Below are 18,819 nucleotides of genomic sequence, written 5' to 3' on the forward strand. Positions count from 1 at the left end.
TTCTAGAGTCACTTTAGCCAAGCCTTGAGTAGATACATATAAATACTTGATACAATCTGAAGCTTCAGGGTGATTTTTGCAGTCTTTTTCTTGATTCAGCTTTCATATATTGCTGCAGCCTTTTCAGCTGTGTTTCTGCCAGGCTCAGGAAAACACAGCCCCTGAATGCATTTATTACAAGGCAACCAGCCCTCCTTGAGCCCCTTTTTCTACTTCTACTTCAAGCAAATAGTAAAAACATAAAAGCAAGTTGGAAACATTTACTTGGGCAACACAGAGAAAAGGCAAGGAAGGCACAGCTACTGGCACTGGAAAGGAGAGTGCATGTTGCACTCCCAGGGACAGGGATGGCACAAACAGGGTGAGATGTGTGGGACGCACCTTCGGCATCATCATCGCGCAATTGCTCCACCACATCTGTCAAATCCTCCCAAGAGTCTTTGCAAACAGCCAAAGGAAAGGAAAAGAAAGAAAAATGTCATGCAAGCCATGATCCAAAGGAAAGAGTCAAATCAAGGTACAAGCAAAGGGGAACTGAAAGGGAGGTTGGCATCATACAAGGCTCAATTCAGAGGGGCAAGAGATGTGCAAGTCAAAAGGGGTCATTGGTCTGCAGAGAGCAAGAGAGCACACCATTTGTCTCAGATCAGGCCCCAGCACAGCTGCAGCAGCTTTGTTTCTGCATTAACACAAGCAACGTTTTTGTAAAGCACATCCTAAAAGGAAAAGCAACAAAAGCATTATTTTAGTTGTAAGATAAAAGCACTAAAGTTCAGACAGTTAAGCAATGTCAGCATGTGCTTCAGTTCCCTCAGTCCCAGCCCGAGAGGGAGACAGGCACACGTGGGAAGCAGGGACCTTCAGGAGAAGGACACACTGAGGGTGTCTCACAGCAGGTTAAACAGAGCCTGAGCTCTGTTCTCACCATCACCCCAAGTGACAGATCCCTCAGGGTGCCCCAGCTGAGCCTGATGTGGGTCACAGGCTCCCTGTCCTCACTGTGGGGATCATTCCCCAAGTTTCCCTCTCTCCTTGGCAGGAGGAAGGAGGTATCCCAGGAAAGGCCCAGGCAGGACAAGGCAAACTGGTCTGAGCACACCCACCAAGCCCCAGGTTTTCCCTCCAGAAATCCAGGCCAGCCCAAGCCCTGGAGGGGCTGACCCCTGAGTGTTTCCCACTCCCCACTCACGTGCCTGCTCTGCCCAGCACTAACCCGGGATCTGTGGCAAGGCCAGAGCACAGGAAGGGCTCTGTCCCTTCCCCAGCCAGCTGTGCCAAAGTCCTGAGCAAAGTACACCCTCCCTGCTCCCTCCCACCCAGCCAGCCCAGCCTGTGCCAGAGGAGCAGCACACACACCCCCACAGCAGCCTCAAGCCCAGCAGAGCTGACACAGCGCCGGGCCCAGGGGCTCCCTGTGCTCCAACTCCACTCCCAACAGCCCTCAGAGCCTGCTGTGCTCACATGGCTGAGCCTCAGCCATCCCTTTTCCTCACACACCAGACACTGCCACAAACCTTCCCCCTGTGGCTAAGAAGAGCAACAAGGAGGAATTCACAACAACGAATCCCTGGTGATGCTCTTCCTGCCACCAACCTCCCCCACCTGCTGCATTTATGGCTTTTGGTCTTTCAGGACAGGAGTTCCAGGCTCCCAGGAGACTTCCTGACCTCTCAGTGGTGGACTGACCTGCCTCCGGGTCAAACGGGACTCCAAGACTCAGATCCAGATGCTGATGATCCCGGAATCCCGACCTGCACACAGGTAGGGATTCTATTCCAAGTGAAGCCAAACACCATCACTGAAAGGTCTGCTCTAATACCGAGGTTTGGGGTTTTTTCTTAACCTAAAGCATAAGCTGTGGAATACACAGAACCAAAACCAGATTTACCAGCAGCTGGGTAGAGGAACAGAGAGCACAGCCAGGCTTTCCTTCACCTCCCATGTGACCTCTCTCACTGATGTTTTATTTTAACCCTCAGCCAGTGATCCAGACAAAGCTCCCAGACAAGTGTCCAGTGCACACACAAACATCTCCTCTTCTTCCCCCACAAGCAATAATCCTACCCTGCTCCTGGCAAAAACTGCAGCAATTTAACCTGGCACCACAGGAGCTGCACAGATTTAGAGGCAAAGGCACACATTTAATCAGCACTTTCATTTGCATTCATTTTTTCATGCATGCAGCTGCATTTGGCACACAGTTAATTTCTCCTCTCACATTGTACAGTTTTTCCCACTTGTCTGGAAATTCCACTGAGCAACAGTGGGGGAAAAACCCTTCACACACAACCAAATAACCCAGAAAATCACCAAGACACACAACTTCCTTCTTTCACAGTCCTTGTGGTACCTGAGACAAATTCAATACTTGAAATTATGATGAAAATATCCCAGTCTGGACAAAGTTTAGAAAACAGGATGACCAAGACTTTTAAGTCTTCATAAAATGATTAACTCATTCCAAGCAGATTCCCAGGAAGATCAGACTCCTTCCATCAAAAACAATAGGTCAGAAGTTTTTTAATAGGTCAGGAGTTTTCAAAATCCTTTTGAAGTGCAGAAGTTTGTACCACATTCCTGAGGAGCAGCTGAGTGGGCAGTGAAATAACCTGAAAAACCCCAAAGCAGCAGTTTGGGGAAGTGAGAACTGAGCTTGACAGAGGAAGTTCTGAGGATGGGGCTGCTGGAGAGGCCTGACCTTCATCTGCTCCAGCACATGCCCTGAATTGTCAGGGCCAATATTGCTCCCTCAGGAAACAAAGCTCTGCTCACACTGCTGTATTGACACTGCACTATCTGGTATTTGTTGTCTTAGGGATACATTTAATAGCAAAGAATGAGATCAAGGAAGAAAATTAAGTAGATGCTGTTAATATTATTGAGGCAGCATAATTAATTCCTTCTGATCAGGTTTGCACAGGAGGTGGGTCATGAAGTGTTGACAAAGGGAAGGGATCAGCTCGGGGTTTCAGCATCACGTTCAAACATCCTGCAGTTCCAAACTCAGGGGAGCCACCAGGCAGCATGGAATGCAAGGAGAAATCTATTCAGGATAAAGTAGCTTAAAATTATTTTTAAAACCCACTGCCTAGAATTCCCATCTCTAAAAACGTCCCTGCATACAGAAGAAAACAGCACTTTATGTGCAACAAACCAGGAGAAAAGGGAAAGGAAGAGATCAGGAAGTACAGAGGGCTTGGAAATCCCAAGGCCACTCCCCACTACAGGTATGGGACAAGAAAACACCAAAGATACATCCCAGGCATTCCTGGTGTGCTCCCACCTTAAGTTTTATTCCTGCCTCCATATGATTTCCATCAAAGAGTGACCCAATTTCCCTGTGTTGGAACTGTGGGGAGTTTCATGGAATGTTTCTGCCCAACCAGCCTCTTTCCAGAGGGCAACACATGGACAAACTACTATGGGAAATGTTTCATCCTATTTTGGCCCTTAATACACAAAGAAAACCAAAACTCCAACCCCTGAGCTTCCCCCTGCCCCATCTCTCACTTCCCAGCTCAGCTGACACTCAGGAGGCTTCTCTGCAACACTTCTGACCATCTCTTAGGGATAAAAACCTGCCCCAGGTTTCCAAGCTCTGACTTCATTCACACTGAGGCAGCTGAAAAGGGGAAAGAGAACAACTCTGAACTGTAATTTCTGAACTGGTGTCTGGGTTACATGACCTGACTGCTATTCCAGAGATTCATGGCCATGAACACACTGTAATTCATTTAACTTGCATTTACTGACTCCACATTTCTATTAAATCTGGTCTGCAGCTCCTTCAAACTTGAGACCTGGTCAGGGGTTTCTGTCACCAACTGTGTTTTAACAGGTTCTGTTCCAATAACAGAAGAATCCCCAACAGTTTCTGCCACACCTGAATGGTCTCTGCCACTCAGGCCAGTGTTCAGATTTGGTTTATGATGGAAAGGCCCAATCCATGGAGCAATTTCACCCTTCCCAACACTTCCCTGTTTCTATTCCTCACTGCTAGAAAAGTCCTAAACCTCAGGAACAGCTGCCAGTTTGCAAAACAAAAATACAACAAAGGAGGTCATGCAGCTTCCCTGAGCCTTTGGAACAGGGCAAAGAAACTTGGAAAAACACCTGGATAGAAAATGGAGAGAAAAGGTGCAATCTGAATGATTCAATAACCAATACAAGAGATGAACAGGCATGAGGTTACTGAGGGGAGCATTTGCTTTCCCTCAAGAGCTGTAGAACTGATTCTTGGGGCATTTTATACAACCACGTGTCTCAAACTAAATCTTTTACATTAGTGGTCAAAAAAAGAAAAATCTGACCTTGGTTCTACCTTATAAAAGATAAATTCATCTTTGCATGTTAAAAGCACATCATTCCAACTCCATTTTAGTGCAAATAGAGGGTTAACAGGCACAGGATACTGTAATCCCCAGGAGCTCCAAGTAAATTCAGCTCACCCAGTTAGCACACGAATTCCCTCTGGTCCCAATTACAAGCTGATTCCATCAGGATTAAAATTCCCACAGCTCTCCTGTGAAGCTCCCCATGGTTATTCCAAGCAGAAACTGAACACCCAGTAACAGCACCCACAGCAGGCCACTCTGAGCAGCTTCTCCCCAGAGCTGAGGGCAGTGTCCATCCCATCCACACTGTAACATCCCCCAGGAACACCATCCAGGTGTTTTTCACCTCAGAGACCACCACACACACTGCAAACAAACAAGGCTGAGCCATCGGTGTCGGGTTTCCTTCTGAGGAGCCTGCAGAGCACAGGAAAGTTCTTATTATCTTACTGAGAATCGCTGTTTGTTTAAAAAAATAAATTCTTTTCCTAAGCCAAGCTGATTGGCCGTAAACACCAAAATCAGCTTATTTTCGTGCTCACCCACGACTGTTCCAAAGAGCTGAAAGAACAAATGAATTGCTTTTCTTGTTAAACTGACCTCCATAATGAGGCTCTATGGAATATACACAGTGCCAAGCAGCTCAGGAGCTGCACTGAGGCTTTACCCTTCTGCTCCAGGCCGCCTGCACATGGAACGTGCTCAGAGTTCCTCTCACTCTGGAATGCAGGGAGGGAACTGCTCTGAAGGCAGGATGGCTGAGGAGGGCTGGGGGAACAGCAGCTCATGGAGTGGAGAGAGGCCAAGCACTAGAGCTGATGGACAGCAATGGGAGGCTTCAAACCCTTATTTCAATAAGCTGCTGCATTTCCTACTTACTGTAACACATATTTCACATGTCTTTATTTGTCAGGAAAAGACCTGCAGCCCTTTGTTAAGCCCTGGGTAGGATTCTACAGCTTTTTTTCTTACTTGACAATCCCTACCTTTGGACTTGTGTTTTTTGGGGACACTCCAAGGGACACAAGCCCCTGATGCTGTCCCTGTGCACACCCCGAGGACAGGCAGCACTGCTGATGCAGCAGCATCAGATCCAACAGCCAGGATACAGCTGGGTCAGCTTTTCTATTGTCAACACTTCTCCTGACCTCCTATCTCTGGTCAAAATAAGACTTGGGTCCAAAAACACCCCTCCCAAACAACCAGTCTTTGTGCCTCTGAACAAACAACTTTAATTTATGCATAAACATCTCCATGAAGGTCGTTAGGGTACAGCTCTCTCTCTGCATTCATTTTTGACATATGAATTAAATGACAATGAAATGAGCAAATACTATTTCCTAGCCCTTTTGGGTACTCACCAGAGCCAGTAATTACAGATTTAGCAACACCTGAGTAAGACCAAGCACAGTCTGAATGTCACACTCAGGCACGTGGAAGTGGCAGAGAGCTGAATTCCTGCTCTCCCTGTCCTCAGCTCCCTGAGCCCCTGGGATATGATCCACAGGGAGCCTTAAGTCTCTGCTTTGGAAACCTCTGTCTGCTGTCCCACTGTGTGACTAAGTACCTGGCAAGCCAAATCCAAACCCAGGGGCTGCTGCCACTGAAAGCAGCTGTGAAATGGAAATTAAATCATCCCTTGGGAATTCATTTTCAAGCCTAAATCCCCACACACAATTTCAGACACTGTCAGACTTGCTGACTTGCCAAGCCAGCAGCAAACGGGTCCAGCGAGACTGCTCCGAGGAGTGGCATTTCAGGAGTTACTGGAAAAGGGGCAGGCTGGAACAGCCTCCCTGCTCCAAGACCTAAAGGTGCCCCCAGCAGAGGCACCGGGAACACGGCAGTGCTGGTGGCTACCGAGCAAAACTCCTGCAGAAATCCGTCACCTCTCCTTCTTCCCCACTTGACTGGCAGGGATGTCCTCTGGTGCTTTCAGGACTCAGAGTTGCACTCCTCATCCCGGCATTGAACTGTGTTCACCATCAACCCACACCCCAAGGAGAAGCAAGACGTGCTTCCCTCCTCATGCCAGGCTTCCCAGCCCTTCGAAAGGGCAGCAGCTCACCCGAGGCCAGCGGGGGCACTGCTGATGGCACTGTCACTGTCACCTGACAGGAGCATCGCTGTGTAATCGCCTGGGGCTTTCCAAGCCCTCCGCACGCCCGCCCGGCGCTGGGCACTGCCAGGGCTGCCTCCGGACGGGCTGGCAGCTCCAACACAGCCATCGGCCCCGTTCGGGGGGCACAGCCACGCTCCAGTGCCCTCCCTGAGCACACACCGCGGGGCTCCTCCTCCCCTGAGACCGCTAAAAACATAACGACAAGGCACGAATCTCTCAAAGGGCTGGGTTTCCAAAGGCACAACAGATCCTACGGGCATCCTGAAGCAGGACTGTGGCTTTCTAAGGATGTGCAGGCTGTGCGGGAGGGACCAGAGCATCTCTCCCGGAGACACCCCCTCCCATCCCGCGGATGCGGCGGATCCCGGGCAGCAACCGGACCGTACCTTCGTGGGTAGGCTCGGGGTCGGGTGTCAGCGAGATGTCATCCAGCTCCCGCAAGCAGAGCCATTCTCCATCCATCGACACGCGGAATTTGCAAAGATAGATGGTCTCCATGGCAGCCTGAGTGATCTTGTCTGTGGTGGGGGTTGGCATGTCGCTTTGAGGCGTCAGAGCAGACATGATGACTCAGCTGGTACAACAACAACGGGGGAAAAATAAGAACTAAACCCCAAAGCTTTCTGAAGAAGGAAATCAGGAATACCTTGCGATGAAAGGGCAGATCGCTCAGGATCACAGAGGCTGCTCTGGCCTTGGCACAGATCGAGCAAGGTAAAAACGCGGCTCCCTCCCCGCTCCGCTCCTCCCGCGGCTGCGCTAGAGGCGATGGATCCGCAGCATCCACAGCGAGCGCGGCTCCCGCTCCCACGGCAGGAGGGGAGAGGTGGAAAAACACCAAACGGGGGAAAAACCCGCAGAGCAAGAGCAGCGGGTCTCTGCGGCGATGACCCCGCCAAAACAAAGGACGGAGGCAGAAGGATGCCCAGGAGCCGGTGCCGAGCGCGGTGTCCCTGCGAGGGCCGGCGGTGCCGCCGCGATTGGCTGCGCGGCGAGCAGGGTGGCGACCAAAATGGCTGACTAATGAGCTGTGCTGCCCGCCCGGCCCATGTGACCGCCCGCACTTCCCAGGATGCTGCCGGCACGCCGCGGGTGCGGGGTGGGCCATCCCATCCCACCGCATCCCTCCCGGGCGCACCGCACCCCATCCCATCCCATCCCACCGCATCCCTCCCGGGCGCACCCCATCCCATCCCATCCCATCCCACCGCATCCCTCCCGGGCGCACCGCATCCCACCCCATCCCACCCCATCCCACCGCACCCCCGGCCAGCGGTGCAAAGACACATCTGTATTCCTGCCGCATCCCGGGATGCCACCGCAGGCATCCCACGGGCACCTTTGTTTTCTCAGCAGGGTGTGCGAGCCGCAGGTCGGGCTTTACTCGCTGTGCCACCCGCCCAAAGGGCACCTCGCAGCAAAGATTCCCCACGTACAACAAGACCTTGGGATGCATTTATCATCTCAGGGAAAACATAGGGAAAAAAAAGAAATCATCTGGCACTGAGCAGCTCAGGGCCAGAGGAGGCAGCTCTTGCACGTGGAAGAACAATGAGGGAGAACACCACAAACACAGCTGGGTGACCCGATCCTACACCTGCAAAACCTCACCTGAGAACTGGTGAGGGGGCCACAACTGTGTGCTGATGGGGACACACCACTGATACACAGCACCCTAATTGTTCTGCACACTTTCTGCTCCCTAAAGAAATAGTAAAAAAATTGTGCAACTGTTTTTTAGGGGTGTGAAATGACAGATCACTGGATACAGAATTCAGCACAGCAATGGCATACAGCTCTTGGGAAAGCATGTGCCATGTGAAAGCCCTTTTTTCCAGTTTGATGAGGTTAAGAGCTGCTATTTCTGACACACCAGAGGAAGCAGTTGTTTTCCAAGCTTCCTGCAGCATTTTGACTCAGCAAGTCTTTCCCCCAGTGGGCCAAACCCAACCCCACAGCCTGTTTGTACAGCAATACCAAGGGGAATTATTTCCCCACCAAGATACCATTGTTCCTTCTCCCTGAGAGAACAGAGTTTATCAACTGTGCTGACAGTGCCTTAACTCATGGATTCACACACCCTTTCATCAGTGAGAGCCTCCTTCACATTGCACCACCCCAGACTTCAAACCCTGAGCAAGTGGCTGTGCCACAGAGCAGCTGCTCCCCTGGAAACCTTTGCAAAGGGACTACACGGGCAGCACAGAGGAAAACCAACCCTTCAGAACCCCCAACCACAGAACCTATTGCTGTTATCCACCAGAGCTCATTGTCAGAGCGGTTAATTTATTTGTTTTGAGGCCATTAGGAACACAAACAGCACGGGGTGTGACTGCAGCTCCCCTTTCACAACCCCAGCCTTCAGCTGAACTCAGCGCTGGGAGGTGACCCCACACCAGGAGCACAGGGCAGGTCTGCTAAAATAATACCAGTAACTGTCCAACTTGCACTGGTTTGCTTGTAACATGAAGAAATAACAGGAGCCAACCTGCCCCTTCCAGCTCAGTTCTGTTCTCAGGGTCCTTCAGGCAATGATTCTGCTGCAAATACTCCACAGGGATATTGAAAGTACTTGGAAAACGTTTTTCATCTTTATTTCCAGAACCAAATAAATAACCAAAATCCCAAAAAGGAACTGTTTGACTTATTGACTTGTAACCTCTGTATCACCACCTGAAAACCACAGGATAAGCCTCCCCCTATCCCCATTCTGTGCCTCCAAATTACAAAGCAACAAAGCATCTTTTGAAGAAACAAAAGCAAGGTCTGAAGTATTTGTGTTATTATAAAACCTTTGGTAAAACTACCAGGTAACTCAAAACCCCCATCTGGGTTCAAGGATGGTGAATGGACACAGCAATACCCCGTGCAGAGAGGAGAGAGGTTTCTCAGGATGAATCACTTTATCTCAAACCAGTCAGACAGCCTTGACTGGTCCTACAAACCCTCCTGTGAGCCACACTCTGGCACAAGCCCTTGGAGGTTTTGGCCAGATTGCCAAACAAGGCAGAGTTTTGCCAAAATGTTTCTGAGATTAAAGAATTACCAACTGAATGCACTGGAATTTTAAGACTAACCCCCTGAAAGTAAAGCACCTTTTCAGGCACCAGTGTTGGAGAGCTCAGCTGTACTGGCAAGTCTTCACAAGCTGAATAAATCAGAGTAATCAAAGCAAAGAAACCCAAACAAATTCCCAAACCACCCTTTGGACTCCAGGGAGCATCTTCAGGTGTATTTTTCCTTGCAGAGCCTGCAAGCAAGCTGAGTTTCCATCATTAGCAGAAAACTTGCCCTCCCTCCCTGTGTGAAGATCAGAAAGCAAAAAGGACAAAGCCATCTCTGACATGGAGTGTAATCTACTAAGATAAATTTAGCAGCACAGCATCCACACAGCCAAGTGTGCTTCTGACTCCTCTGCCAGCACAGACATGCACCTGGCCTCAAATAGCAGCTACTCTGAACCTGCAACCCCAAACAGGAGTGGGCAAAACAAAGTTTAACAACCCAAAAAACTGTGACACAACTTCATTAATTACTAAGTGACAAAGTGGTGGTTTTGTTGCCCACAGTGAAACACAGAGATACTATTTAAGGCTTCAAGTACCTCCCAGAACTGAGGGTATAACTAAAAACAGGAAGAAAAGGTCATGGTATTGTGTAGGTTTTCAGTGGGAGCAAGGAATGGGTTTGACTTTGGTTTAGGTCTGGGGATTTTTCCAAGACAGCCTAATCAGGTTCCTCTGCTGTACTTCAGCATCATTTGAAGGTTTTCCTGCAGCTAAGCATTCTTAAGTAAATCTTCTTGCTCCTTCTGTCTGTCTGGAACCACCTGTAACAAGGGAGCAGGTGCTGCTGGCACGGAAGGCTTTGGCAGTCTCCTTCCCTGAGCAGCTCTGGCCTTCACCTGAGGATTGGAATCAGGTGAGAATCAGAGAGAACAGTTTAATGATTCTGTTATAGCAGAAAAAAACAATTTTTAAATAAACCATTTGGTGTAGAGGCCCAGCCTCACTGTAACAGGAGCCCTGGCAGCAGAACCCACTGCTCCTGCTGCCCCACGATGAACAAATGAAAGCTGCATTAGAGGGGTGAGAACTGGGAAAAACCTGAACAAGAGATGATGAAAGAGATTTACAGACAGAGCTGGCCCCAGGAGAAACAGAGCCCAAGACATCATGCAAATAGATGATTCCTGATCCCTTCGAGCACTGCCATCACAGCCCCACAGTCACAGAACATTCTGAGCTGGAAGGGACCCACCTCAGTCAGTCCCTGAGCAGACTGTGACACTCAGGACTGCCCAGGCAGCTTTACCTGCTCGGCTGGCAAGAACAAAAGCACCTGAACATGCATTGCATAAAGGGTGTGCACAAAGCCTGCACCAACAGGCACCAAGGTAAGGCTACCACAGGGTAAAGCACTGCTCAAGCACTGAGCTTCACCTGCTCCTGTGAACAAACATGCTCACGGGATGCTTTGGTTTCTCATCTACACAGGAGCCTCCCTACAACTAAGTCTGAAAAGCTCCAAAACTATTTTCCTTTCAGTCTTCTATTCCATTACAAATAGCTCAAGCCCTTGCATACACAACACAAGTCTACTGAGGATAAACATCTCCTGATTAAGAAAAGATTACAAGTAAAAAAGAAGGGTTTGACAGGGAGGTGCCAGTTCAAACAACACCAACAACTTCCCAGGCCGGGACTTGGGACTGTGGACAAAAGTTGGCAGTCACAGACAGTCCTTCCAAGAGCTCAGAGCAAAGTCAATGCATTTCATCTCCTCTTGGCATTACAGGCATGGACTTCTTACCTCAGTGGTTACAGCTCTGCTGAGTAATGCCTTCCAGTCCAGCAGCTTCCAAAGGAGACACAAACAAACACCCACTCCAAAACATCAGCTCCTGCGTGAGCAAACCCTCACCTGGGACAGGAGGGGACAAAGCAGAGGCCAAGAGCTCAGTCACACACACCTGGGCCGGGCCCAGGGGATGAAGCCACTGGCTATTCTCAGGCAAGATGAACAAGGGAAGATGGAAGATCTCTTCCACACACCCACGAGTGTAGTTTTTGCTGTATTTTAAAACACACCCAACTATTTCGCAGCGCTACTCCAGCCTACCCAAACACACCACAAAAATATCACAAAGGAGAAAACTATTCACCCCCAACACACCCCACACAGCGATGCCCTTCAGCCTCCTCTCGACCCCTCGTGCTGTGCCTTTGCCTCGGATGTGCCCTCCGTGCCAGCACCAGGAGGGATCCCGAGCGGGCGTTCCCAGCCCCGAACTCCGCGCGGAGTCCGGCACAGCCTGTTGGATTTCAGGGGCGGCTCCACCTCCCCAAAGGGCGCAGGCAGGACCGCCAGGAGGGCTGGGCTGGCACACCAGCTGGGCCACGAGCGCTGCCCGTCCCTTGCCGAGCCAGCACCCCCCCAAACCCTGCGGGGCTTTGGGGCGGGTACCCCCTGCCTTTCCCGGCCGCTGGAGCATCCCCGGGAGTAGGAGCCATCCTCCCCGAGGGGGCAGGAGCCATGCCCGCTCCCCGAGGGGGGCAGGAGCCGTTCCCCGGGAAGGGAGGGGAGAGGAGCGGCTCCCATGGATCCCCCCGGCGCGGGGCCCCGCCGTACTCACGGGCTCCGTCGGGCCCCGAGTAGCTGAGCAGCAGCACGGGCAGGGCCGCCGGGGGTCTCCACAGCGCGGGCGGCGCGGCCGCGGCGCCGCCTCCATGGCCGGGGTAGAGCAGGAAGAACGGCGGCGAGGAAGGGCGCGCCTCCTCCTCCTCCTCCTCCCCCGCCGCCTCTACGGGCTCTCCGCGCCGCTCCATGCCCGGGGGCAGCTCCGCTCCGGGCACGGCCCCGGCCCCGTCCCGGGAACTTGGCGGCTCCGCTGCCCGCTCCGCCTCCGCCATCGCCGCCCGCGCCGCCCCGCCCAGCCCCGCACGGCCCGGCCCCCGCCCCGAGAGGTGTGCCCGGAGCGGCGCTGCCCGCACGGCACGGGGGGACACAGCGGCAAGGGGGACACAGCCCCGGCAGGGGGGACACACACACACACCCCCGGCAGAGGACACACACACACACACACACACACACACACACACACACAGACCCGGCAGAGGGGACACGGACACACACACACAGACCCGGCAGAGGGGACACGGACACACACACACAGACCCGGCAGAGGGGACACGGACACACACACACACACCCGGCAGAGGGGACACGGACACACCCACACACACACAGACCCGGCAGAGGGGACACGGACACACACACACACACACACACACACACACACACACACACACACACACACAGACCCGGCAGAGGGGACACGGACACACACACACACACACACACACACACACACAGAGACCCGGCAGAGGGGACACGGACACACACACACACACACACACACACGCCCCCCCGGCAGAGGGGACACGGACACACGCACACGCCCCCCCGGCAGAGGGGACACGGACACACACACACCCACACCCCCGGCAGGGGGGACACACACGCACACACACACACACCCCCGGCAGGGGACACCCACACCTGGCAGGGGACACACACGCACCCCCAGGGGCCCTGACCGAGAGGCAAAGCCTCTGCAGCGTGTGCTGCCTCCCCCCTGCGAGGACAGCAGCGCTCTCACATCCTGGAACAAAAGATGACAATACAAAGTCTAAGTGTGTTCCTCAATATTAAAATGGTCCAATAAATAGCCTTTCAGAAGGCAGGGAGTAACACAGGGCAATTAACGTGGACAGTAGTGTAGTCAGGGAGCAGAAAACATGAAGTCTGGCCAGTTTTACAGAATACTCTCCCTTTGGTGCACTCAGGTTAAGCTGAAACACAGCTGCTTTTTACATCCACATTGAAATGGCAAAAGCAAAGCTGTAAAGGCAACTGATTTCTGGAGGCTGATTTTGCAGCGCTGCCCCAGGTCATGCAACATGCTGCAACTAATTCAACAGATGCTTTAAGTCATTTTACAAATCTCACAGCTGAAGGTTTGAATTTCTGCTTGCTAATGAGAGTAAAACAATGTCCAGACTGCGTCTGATGGGATATTATGGAAGACAACTAGGAAGGCATAAGCAAAACTCAAAGCAGCAACAGATGTATTCCCATGTGGGATAGTCAATCTATTTTCCTTGCCCTGCATAGACACTCCAGGCTGTGATACAGAAAGCATTGCCCACCCTCTGCCTCTGTACAAAGACAAAAGAGCAGCTCATACTTCAGAGCTTCCTACACTCTGCCTATGCCACTTCAAATATGAATCAGTGCCAAATATGCCAGTGCAGGCAGGACTGACTATCCCTTGGATTCCTGTGCTCCAGGCGAGCAGTTGCAAAGCACCCGGGGCAGGCCCCTCCACGGCCTTGGGGGTGATGGAGGTGAGGCAGAGCTGTTACCTGAGCCAAGTCCCAACCAGCATTAGGTGCTGCTGAGCCAACAGTCCTCTCCAAGCAGGACCCTGGCCAGGAAAAGTGCCATCCCGTGGCTGAAGCATGTCCTTGGCAGCATCAGTGCCTTCTCCAGACATGGTACTGGAAAAGGTAAAAAGCAGCATTACCTTGGCTCCACTTCTTGTTTTCCTGATCATCTGTGATCCTTTTCTAATCTCACCTCCTATTTTCATAGGGATTTTCAAAACCTGTTTACCACCAGCACAAAACATTCCTTTAAGTATTTCTCAGAGCCACAGCACAGTGTCCCCTTCCCTCCCATGGGGTTAATAATCCCGGCCTTGCCATGATCACTCAGACATGAAACCATGTGGGAATGGTATTTATGGCTTTGCCCCATCTCTGAACTACCCAAGTGGACATAATGCCTGGTTAATCTTCATTAAAGCAGGAGCCCTGCTGTGCCATCTGCTGGCAGCCAGTGCCTTCCCTCCAGCCCTCCCTGTAATCCCAGTGTTTCTGGGGAGCCTGTCTGGAATGGCACACTAATTGCTTATTTCCCTTATTTAATGCTCACATGGAAGTGGCCACAATTTGCTTGCCAGCTGCCTGGAGCTTTCCAAGGAAGCAGAGTCAGATCCATCAAAGACCCTGAGTGAGCCCTTCACTTTTGCACTGAGTGTGAAACCTGCACAAGCAGGTGCTGCAGTGACCAGACCAGGGAGCAGCTCTGCTGGGCACTGCCCACATCCCACATGATGCCTGTTACACACCACCATTCCTCTCCAGAAAAGGTACATAAGCTGCTTTTCCCCCCAGCACCTTACCTCTCACTGACCTTCTGTAAAGCCTCCCAAGCTTAGTGTGCACTATCAGTCACAGCCTCCATCACAGAATCTCCCTGTGGAGTGAGGAAAAGGTGGGAAAAGCTCTACTTCTCCCAGGGAAGAAGGAGCAGCCACCACTACTGATGGCAGCTCAGAATAAGGGCAGATATCTAAGCACAGGTTCATCCCCACAGCCCACACACCTCATCTGTGGCCACCAGGGTACAAAGAGCTGCCCTAAGGACAGGACCTGTTCAGTGTATCTGGACATCAAGGGGCTGTTCCCATCTGTCCACGTTAAGCTTATTTAACCATCCTTGAAAATGGCCAGAATATTCCTGAGGCAGCAAAGAACAGCATGTTCCTGGCAGGAACAGGCCTGAGGTATAAAGGTTTGCACCCTGTGGAAGCACATTTCACTTCCAGAGGATAGGCAGAACACCTGCATATTTGAATTACAGCACCTGGTCTGTCTCAGAGTCAGCATCACACACTCTTCCACCAAGAGTATCACACACACAACACCCCCCCATGATCCCATTTCTTGACTAGGCAATTATTCTCTTTCATTTCATACAGGAAACTAATTCCTTTCAGATGGTACCAACCAACAAGTCAAGGCATGGGCTCCCCAAGTCTGTTCCAGACCAAGTGCAGGGCTTACCTGAGACAGTTTTTCTTAAACTTTAGCAAAATTAATCACTTGTTCCTCCTTTACAGTGTGGACAGGAAGTGGGCACTCACCTTCAGCTCCTGACAAGTACTTGATGTGGTGTTAAAACACATTTACCCCCCAGAGGGCTTGAAGTATTCCAAAGATCCTGAAATTCCACCTGCCAGCTGAAGAGATCACCTTACCCCCTTGTCCTGCAGCAATGCTGCTCAGTCCTGTAGCAGCAGAAACAGTTAATATTTATCACAGGTGAAGTTAATGTGTTCATCAGAGGTGGTGTTAGGAAATCCAGAGAAGTCCCTGCTTGGCTTCTCACTGAACTCAGGAGGGGAAACAGTTTCAGATCACGTGGGATTAAGTAATTTAAGACATGATAAAAGTGGTACTCATTCAAGAACTGAATTAATTAGAAGAATTAAATACCATAACCACATCTCTCCTGCAGCTCAACACAGCAACAGGACGGACTAGAACGAGACAGCAAAAAGGGGAAAACAAGAGGTGCTGAACCCCCTTTTCAAGCCACCCTCAGCAGGTTCATCCCTCCCATTGAATTCCCTTTGCTTGACACATCCCTTTCAACCTCTCAAGGGTCCCTGTCTATGGAAACATGACAGCACCACAACAAAACACCTTCACACGTGGGCCAGGTGCAGAAAGGGCCCTGTGCCACCTGCAGACAGCAGCAGCCAAAACCCCCCCTCTGAAAAACAAACCCAACCCAAGTACCACCCCAGCCCAGATTGCCCAAGAATGAAATTCACTGTATCCTTTACAAAACTTTTATTGGGTTCAGCACTGTGCTTGGCAGCTGTTCCACAGAGGGGACTGTCACTTGAGCTTCCTGCCCTTCTTGACGCCGGCGCGGATGCCCGAGGGCTCCCCCCCGTAGCGCTGCAGCTCCCTGCGCACCTCGCGCACCTGCCCCTTGCGCCGGATCTTGGCGCGCCGGAACTTCTCCCGGTGCTTCACCCTGGGGTTGCGATCGATCTTCCTCCTCTTGGGCGTCAGCCCTTTGTTCTTGATCATCTGGTAAGTCACCCCCCTCTTTTTACCGGGATCCTCGTCCTCCGACACCGCCTCCTCTTCACGCACCTCTTCTCTGCCCGTTCTCTTCCTCTTCAGCGCCAGCTTCTCCTCCATCAGCCTGTAGTACTTCAGGGCAGCCTCCTCGTCCAGCTCCGACTCACCCGACGACTCCGCAGCAGCAGCCTGGCCATTGGCAAGCACAGGGGCACGTTTTGGTTTGCCTTTCTTGCTATCCATGGTGAGAAACACGGCAAACTTGTTTTCCTTCCGTAGGCTCTCTTCCTTCTTGTCGTAGTAGCTCCTGAGGAGCAGGCGGACCTGCGGGGACAGCTTCTGGTCTACAACAGCGAGGTCATTGATGATGTTCCTGTAAGCCACCAGCCGCTCAATGATGGGGTGACTGTGAACCGGCAGCCTCTTGGACTTCAGAACCAGGTAGAAGCTGATATTGGCACAGTAGTTGAGGTACAGATGGTACTTGGTCTGCAAATAGCGACTGCCCTTCCCCTGGGGGATAGTGCCGTCTTTGACCATCTGCAGCAGCGGGTGCAGCTCGTCCTTGAGCTCCATGAGCTTCACTTCAAAGTCCTCCATCAGCTGCAGGAGCTCAGGAGACTCCTGCTTCAGCAGCTTCAGCTGCTCCTTCCTGGAAAGGGCCTGCAGATCCTTGTCTATCTTCTGCCCCTTGCTGTCGACGGCTTTGCGCTGCTCAGCCAGGTAGCCCTGGATCATGTCCACCATGTAGTCATCCTCACCCAAGTCCTGCACTAACCGCCTCTGGATCACCTGAGCCTCCTGCTCCTCTTCCTCCTCCTCAGCATCGATCTCCTGCTGGCTGCGCTTGCCCTTGGCCTGGGCATCGCTGCCATAGTCCGTGTCGTAGTAATGCTGCTTGCGCTGGCCCCAGGACAGCTCGTGGGGGAGCTTGGTGTCTGGATGCCGCTCCTCCAAGTCGCTTTCCATGGACAGGTCCCCACTTTCATCCTCAGCCTCATTTTCCTCCTCCTCACCTTCTCCATCCTCATCTTCCTCCAAGTCTCCATCCTCAACCTCCTCTGCGCTGTGATCCACGTACGGATCCAACCCCTGCGATTCCTCCTCCTCTTCTTCCTCTTCGCTCTCCTCCTCAGGCAGCTGCAGCCCCAGCACTTCCTCCTCCTCCTCCTCCTCGCTGTCCCCGGCCTCCTCGCCGCTGTCCAGGGCTGCCATCACGGCTCGGAACTGCTTCTCGTGGAACTGCTCCACGCCGTCCGCCAGTTCCTCGGGGCCGGCGCGCCCGCTGGGCGCCTCGTCCAGCGCATCCTCGTCCAGCGCATCCTGCTCGGGCCGTGCCCGCGGCCGCACGACGGTGCCGCGCCGGCTCCGCATGGCTGCCCGGACCCTCCGGCCTCCTCCGGCCCCCGCCCCTTCCGCTTCCACCGCCGCCTTCCGCTGCTCCGCCCCGGACCCGCATCCGGCTCCCTGCCCCGGGGAGGAGCCGCCGCCCGGGGCCCGCCCTCGCTCCTCGTCCCCAAGGGCGGCGCAGCCCCCCCCCCGTCCCCAGAGCTCCATCCCCATCCCCTCCCGTTCCGCACGGCCCTGATGAGATGGTGGTGCCCCGAGCAGCCCCTGGGAGGGAGGTTTCCAGCCGTGACAGCTCGCAGCAATCAATGATCCCATGGGGAAAAATAAAATTAAAAAAAGCCCTCCCTTCCCGCCCTCCTCGGGGTTTCTCTTCCCCAAAAAGCCCAGGCAGACACAGCTGCTGTATGTTGTGGTCATCTTGCCGAACGAGGGGAGGGGGGGAAAGACATGGAAAATAACACCTGACACGTGAATCCCTTGAAACCAAAACTCGGTGCTCAGTTCCCCGCCACTAGATCACTCTAGGAGGAGCAGAAATATTTGCAGACAGCCCTGGACACTTCCGAGGGACAGACGTGAACTCTCCCGAGCGAGCCCTTCCCATCACCAAGTCACTCCTTTCCAGGGCCAGAGGCAGCTCCAGGCTGCACAGCTCGGCAGGTGCTGCTCCAGCACCCCTGCATTCCTTGAATCCCTCCTGATGTGGAAACAGATCCATGCATCCCAGACAGAGAGCAAAGCTGGTATTTCAGCCCTCACCAGGAGGGTCTTTAAGGCAGTCTCTACTTGTGCACCTTTGAATTCTCATCCTGTATTTTTCTGTGTCTGCCATCCACATCAGAGCACCCAGCCCACCCTCCAGCCTTCCCAAGGATAAAATCCCATTATTACTCAGCCACATGGAAGCACAGTCAGCTTTGGAAACCTACAGGCAGCCCTGTCACAAGAACAGAAGGGGGCACATCAGTGTAGTCCAAGCTCAGAAATCCAGAGCCTGGTAAATCAAGCCCCCTCACGTCCCAGCAAGAGCAGTTCTGTGTTCAACAAGTGCAGGTGCTTTTCTCTCACC

The 18,819-nt window shown here is 52.5% G+C and overlaps 2 protein-coding genes across 11 annotated transcripts in view; both read right to left on the minus strand.

Annotated features, from left to right (window-relative positions):
• Positions 1 to 12,383, minus strand: part of RUFY3 (RUN and FYVE domain containing 3) — a 29,314-nt gene extending 16,931 nt beyond the window's left edge. For 5 of the 10 annotated variants that reach the window (XM_071555331.1, XM_071555328.1, XM_071555333.1 and 2 more), the window contains exon 1: positions 12,092 to 12,383. In XM_071555331.1, coding sequence (XP_071411432.1) covers positions 12,092 to 12,368 — 277 coding nt within the window. In that variant the 5' untranslated portion in view covers positions 12,369 to 12,383. Of the gene's footprint in view, positions 1 to 381; positions 439 to 6,842; positions 7,481 to 11,631; positions 11,652 to 12,091 lie in introns of those variants that run through there. The other 5 variants (XM_071555329.1, XM_071555337.1, XM_071555330.1 and 2 more) reach the window with 3 other exon arrangements.
• A 3,762-nt stretch (positions 12,384 to 16,145) lies between these two features.
• Positions 16,146 to 17,813, minus strand: UTP3 (UTP3 small subunit processome component). Its single transcript, XM_071555051.1, has one exon. It carries the CDS (start codon positions 17,772 to 17,774, stop codon positions 16,209 to 16,211), a length of 1,566 nt encoding a protein of 521 aa, XP_071411152.1. The 5' UTR covers positions 17,775 to 17,813; the 3' UTR covers positions 16,146 to 16,208.
• Positions 17,814 to 18,819: the final 1,006 nt, after the last annotated feature.

Source organism: Pithys albifrons, chromosome 5, assembly GCF_047495875.1.
Source record: "Pithys albifrons albifrons isolate INPA30051 chromosome 5, PitAlb_v1, whole genome shotgun sequence".
In the NCBI taxonomy this organism is placed as follows: domain Eukaryota; kingdom Metazoa; phylum Chordata; class Aves; order Passeriformes; family Thamnophilidae; genus Pithys; species Pithys albifrons.

Bases quoted from the DNA above. Each gene is read 5' to 3' on its own strand.
- UTP3 (XM_071555051.1), bottom strand. From the start codon at position 17,774: ATGCGGAGCCGGCGCGGCACCGTCGTGCGGCCGCGGGCACGGCCCGAG.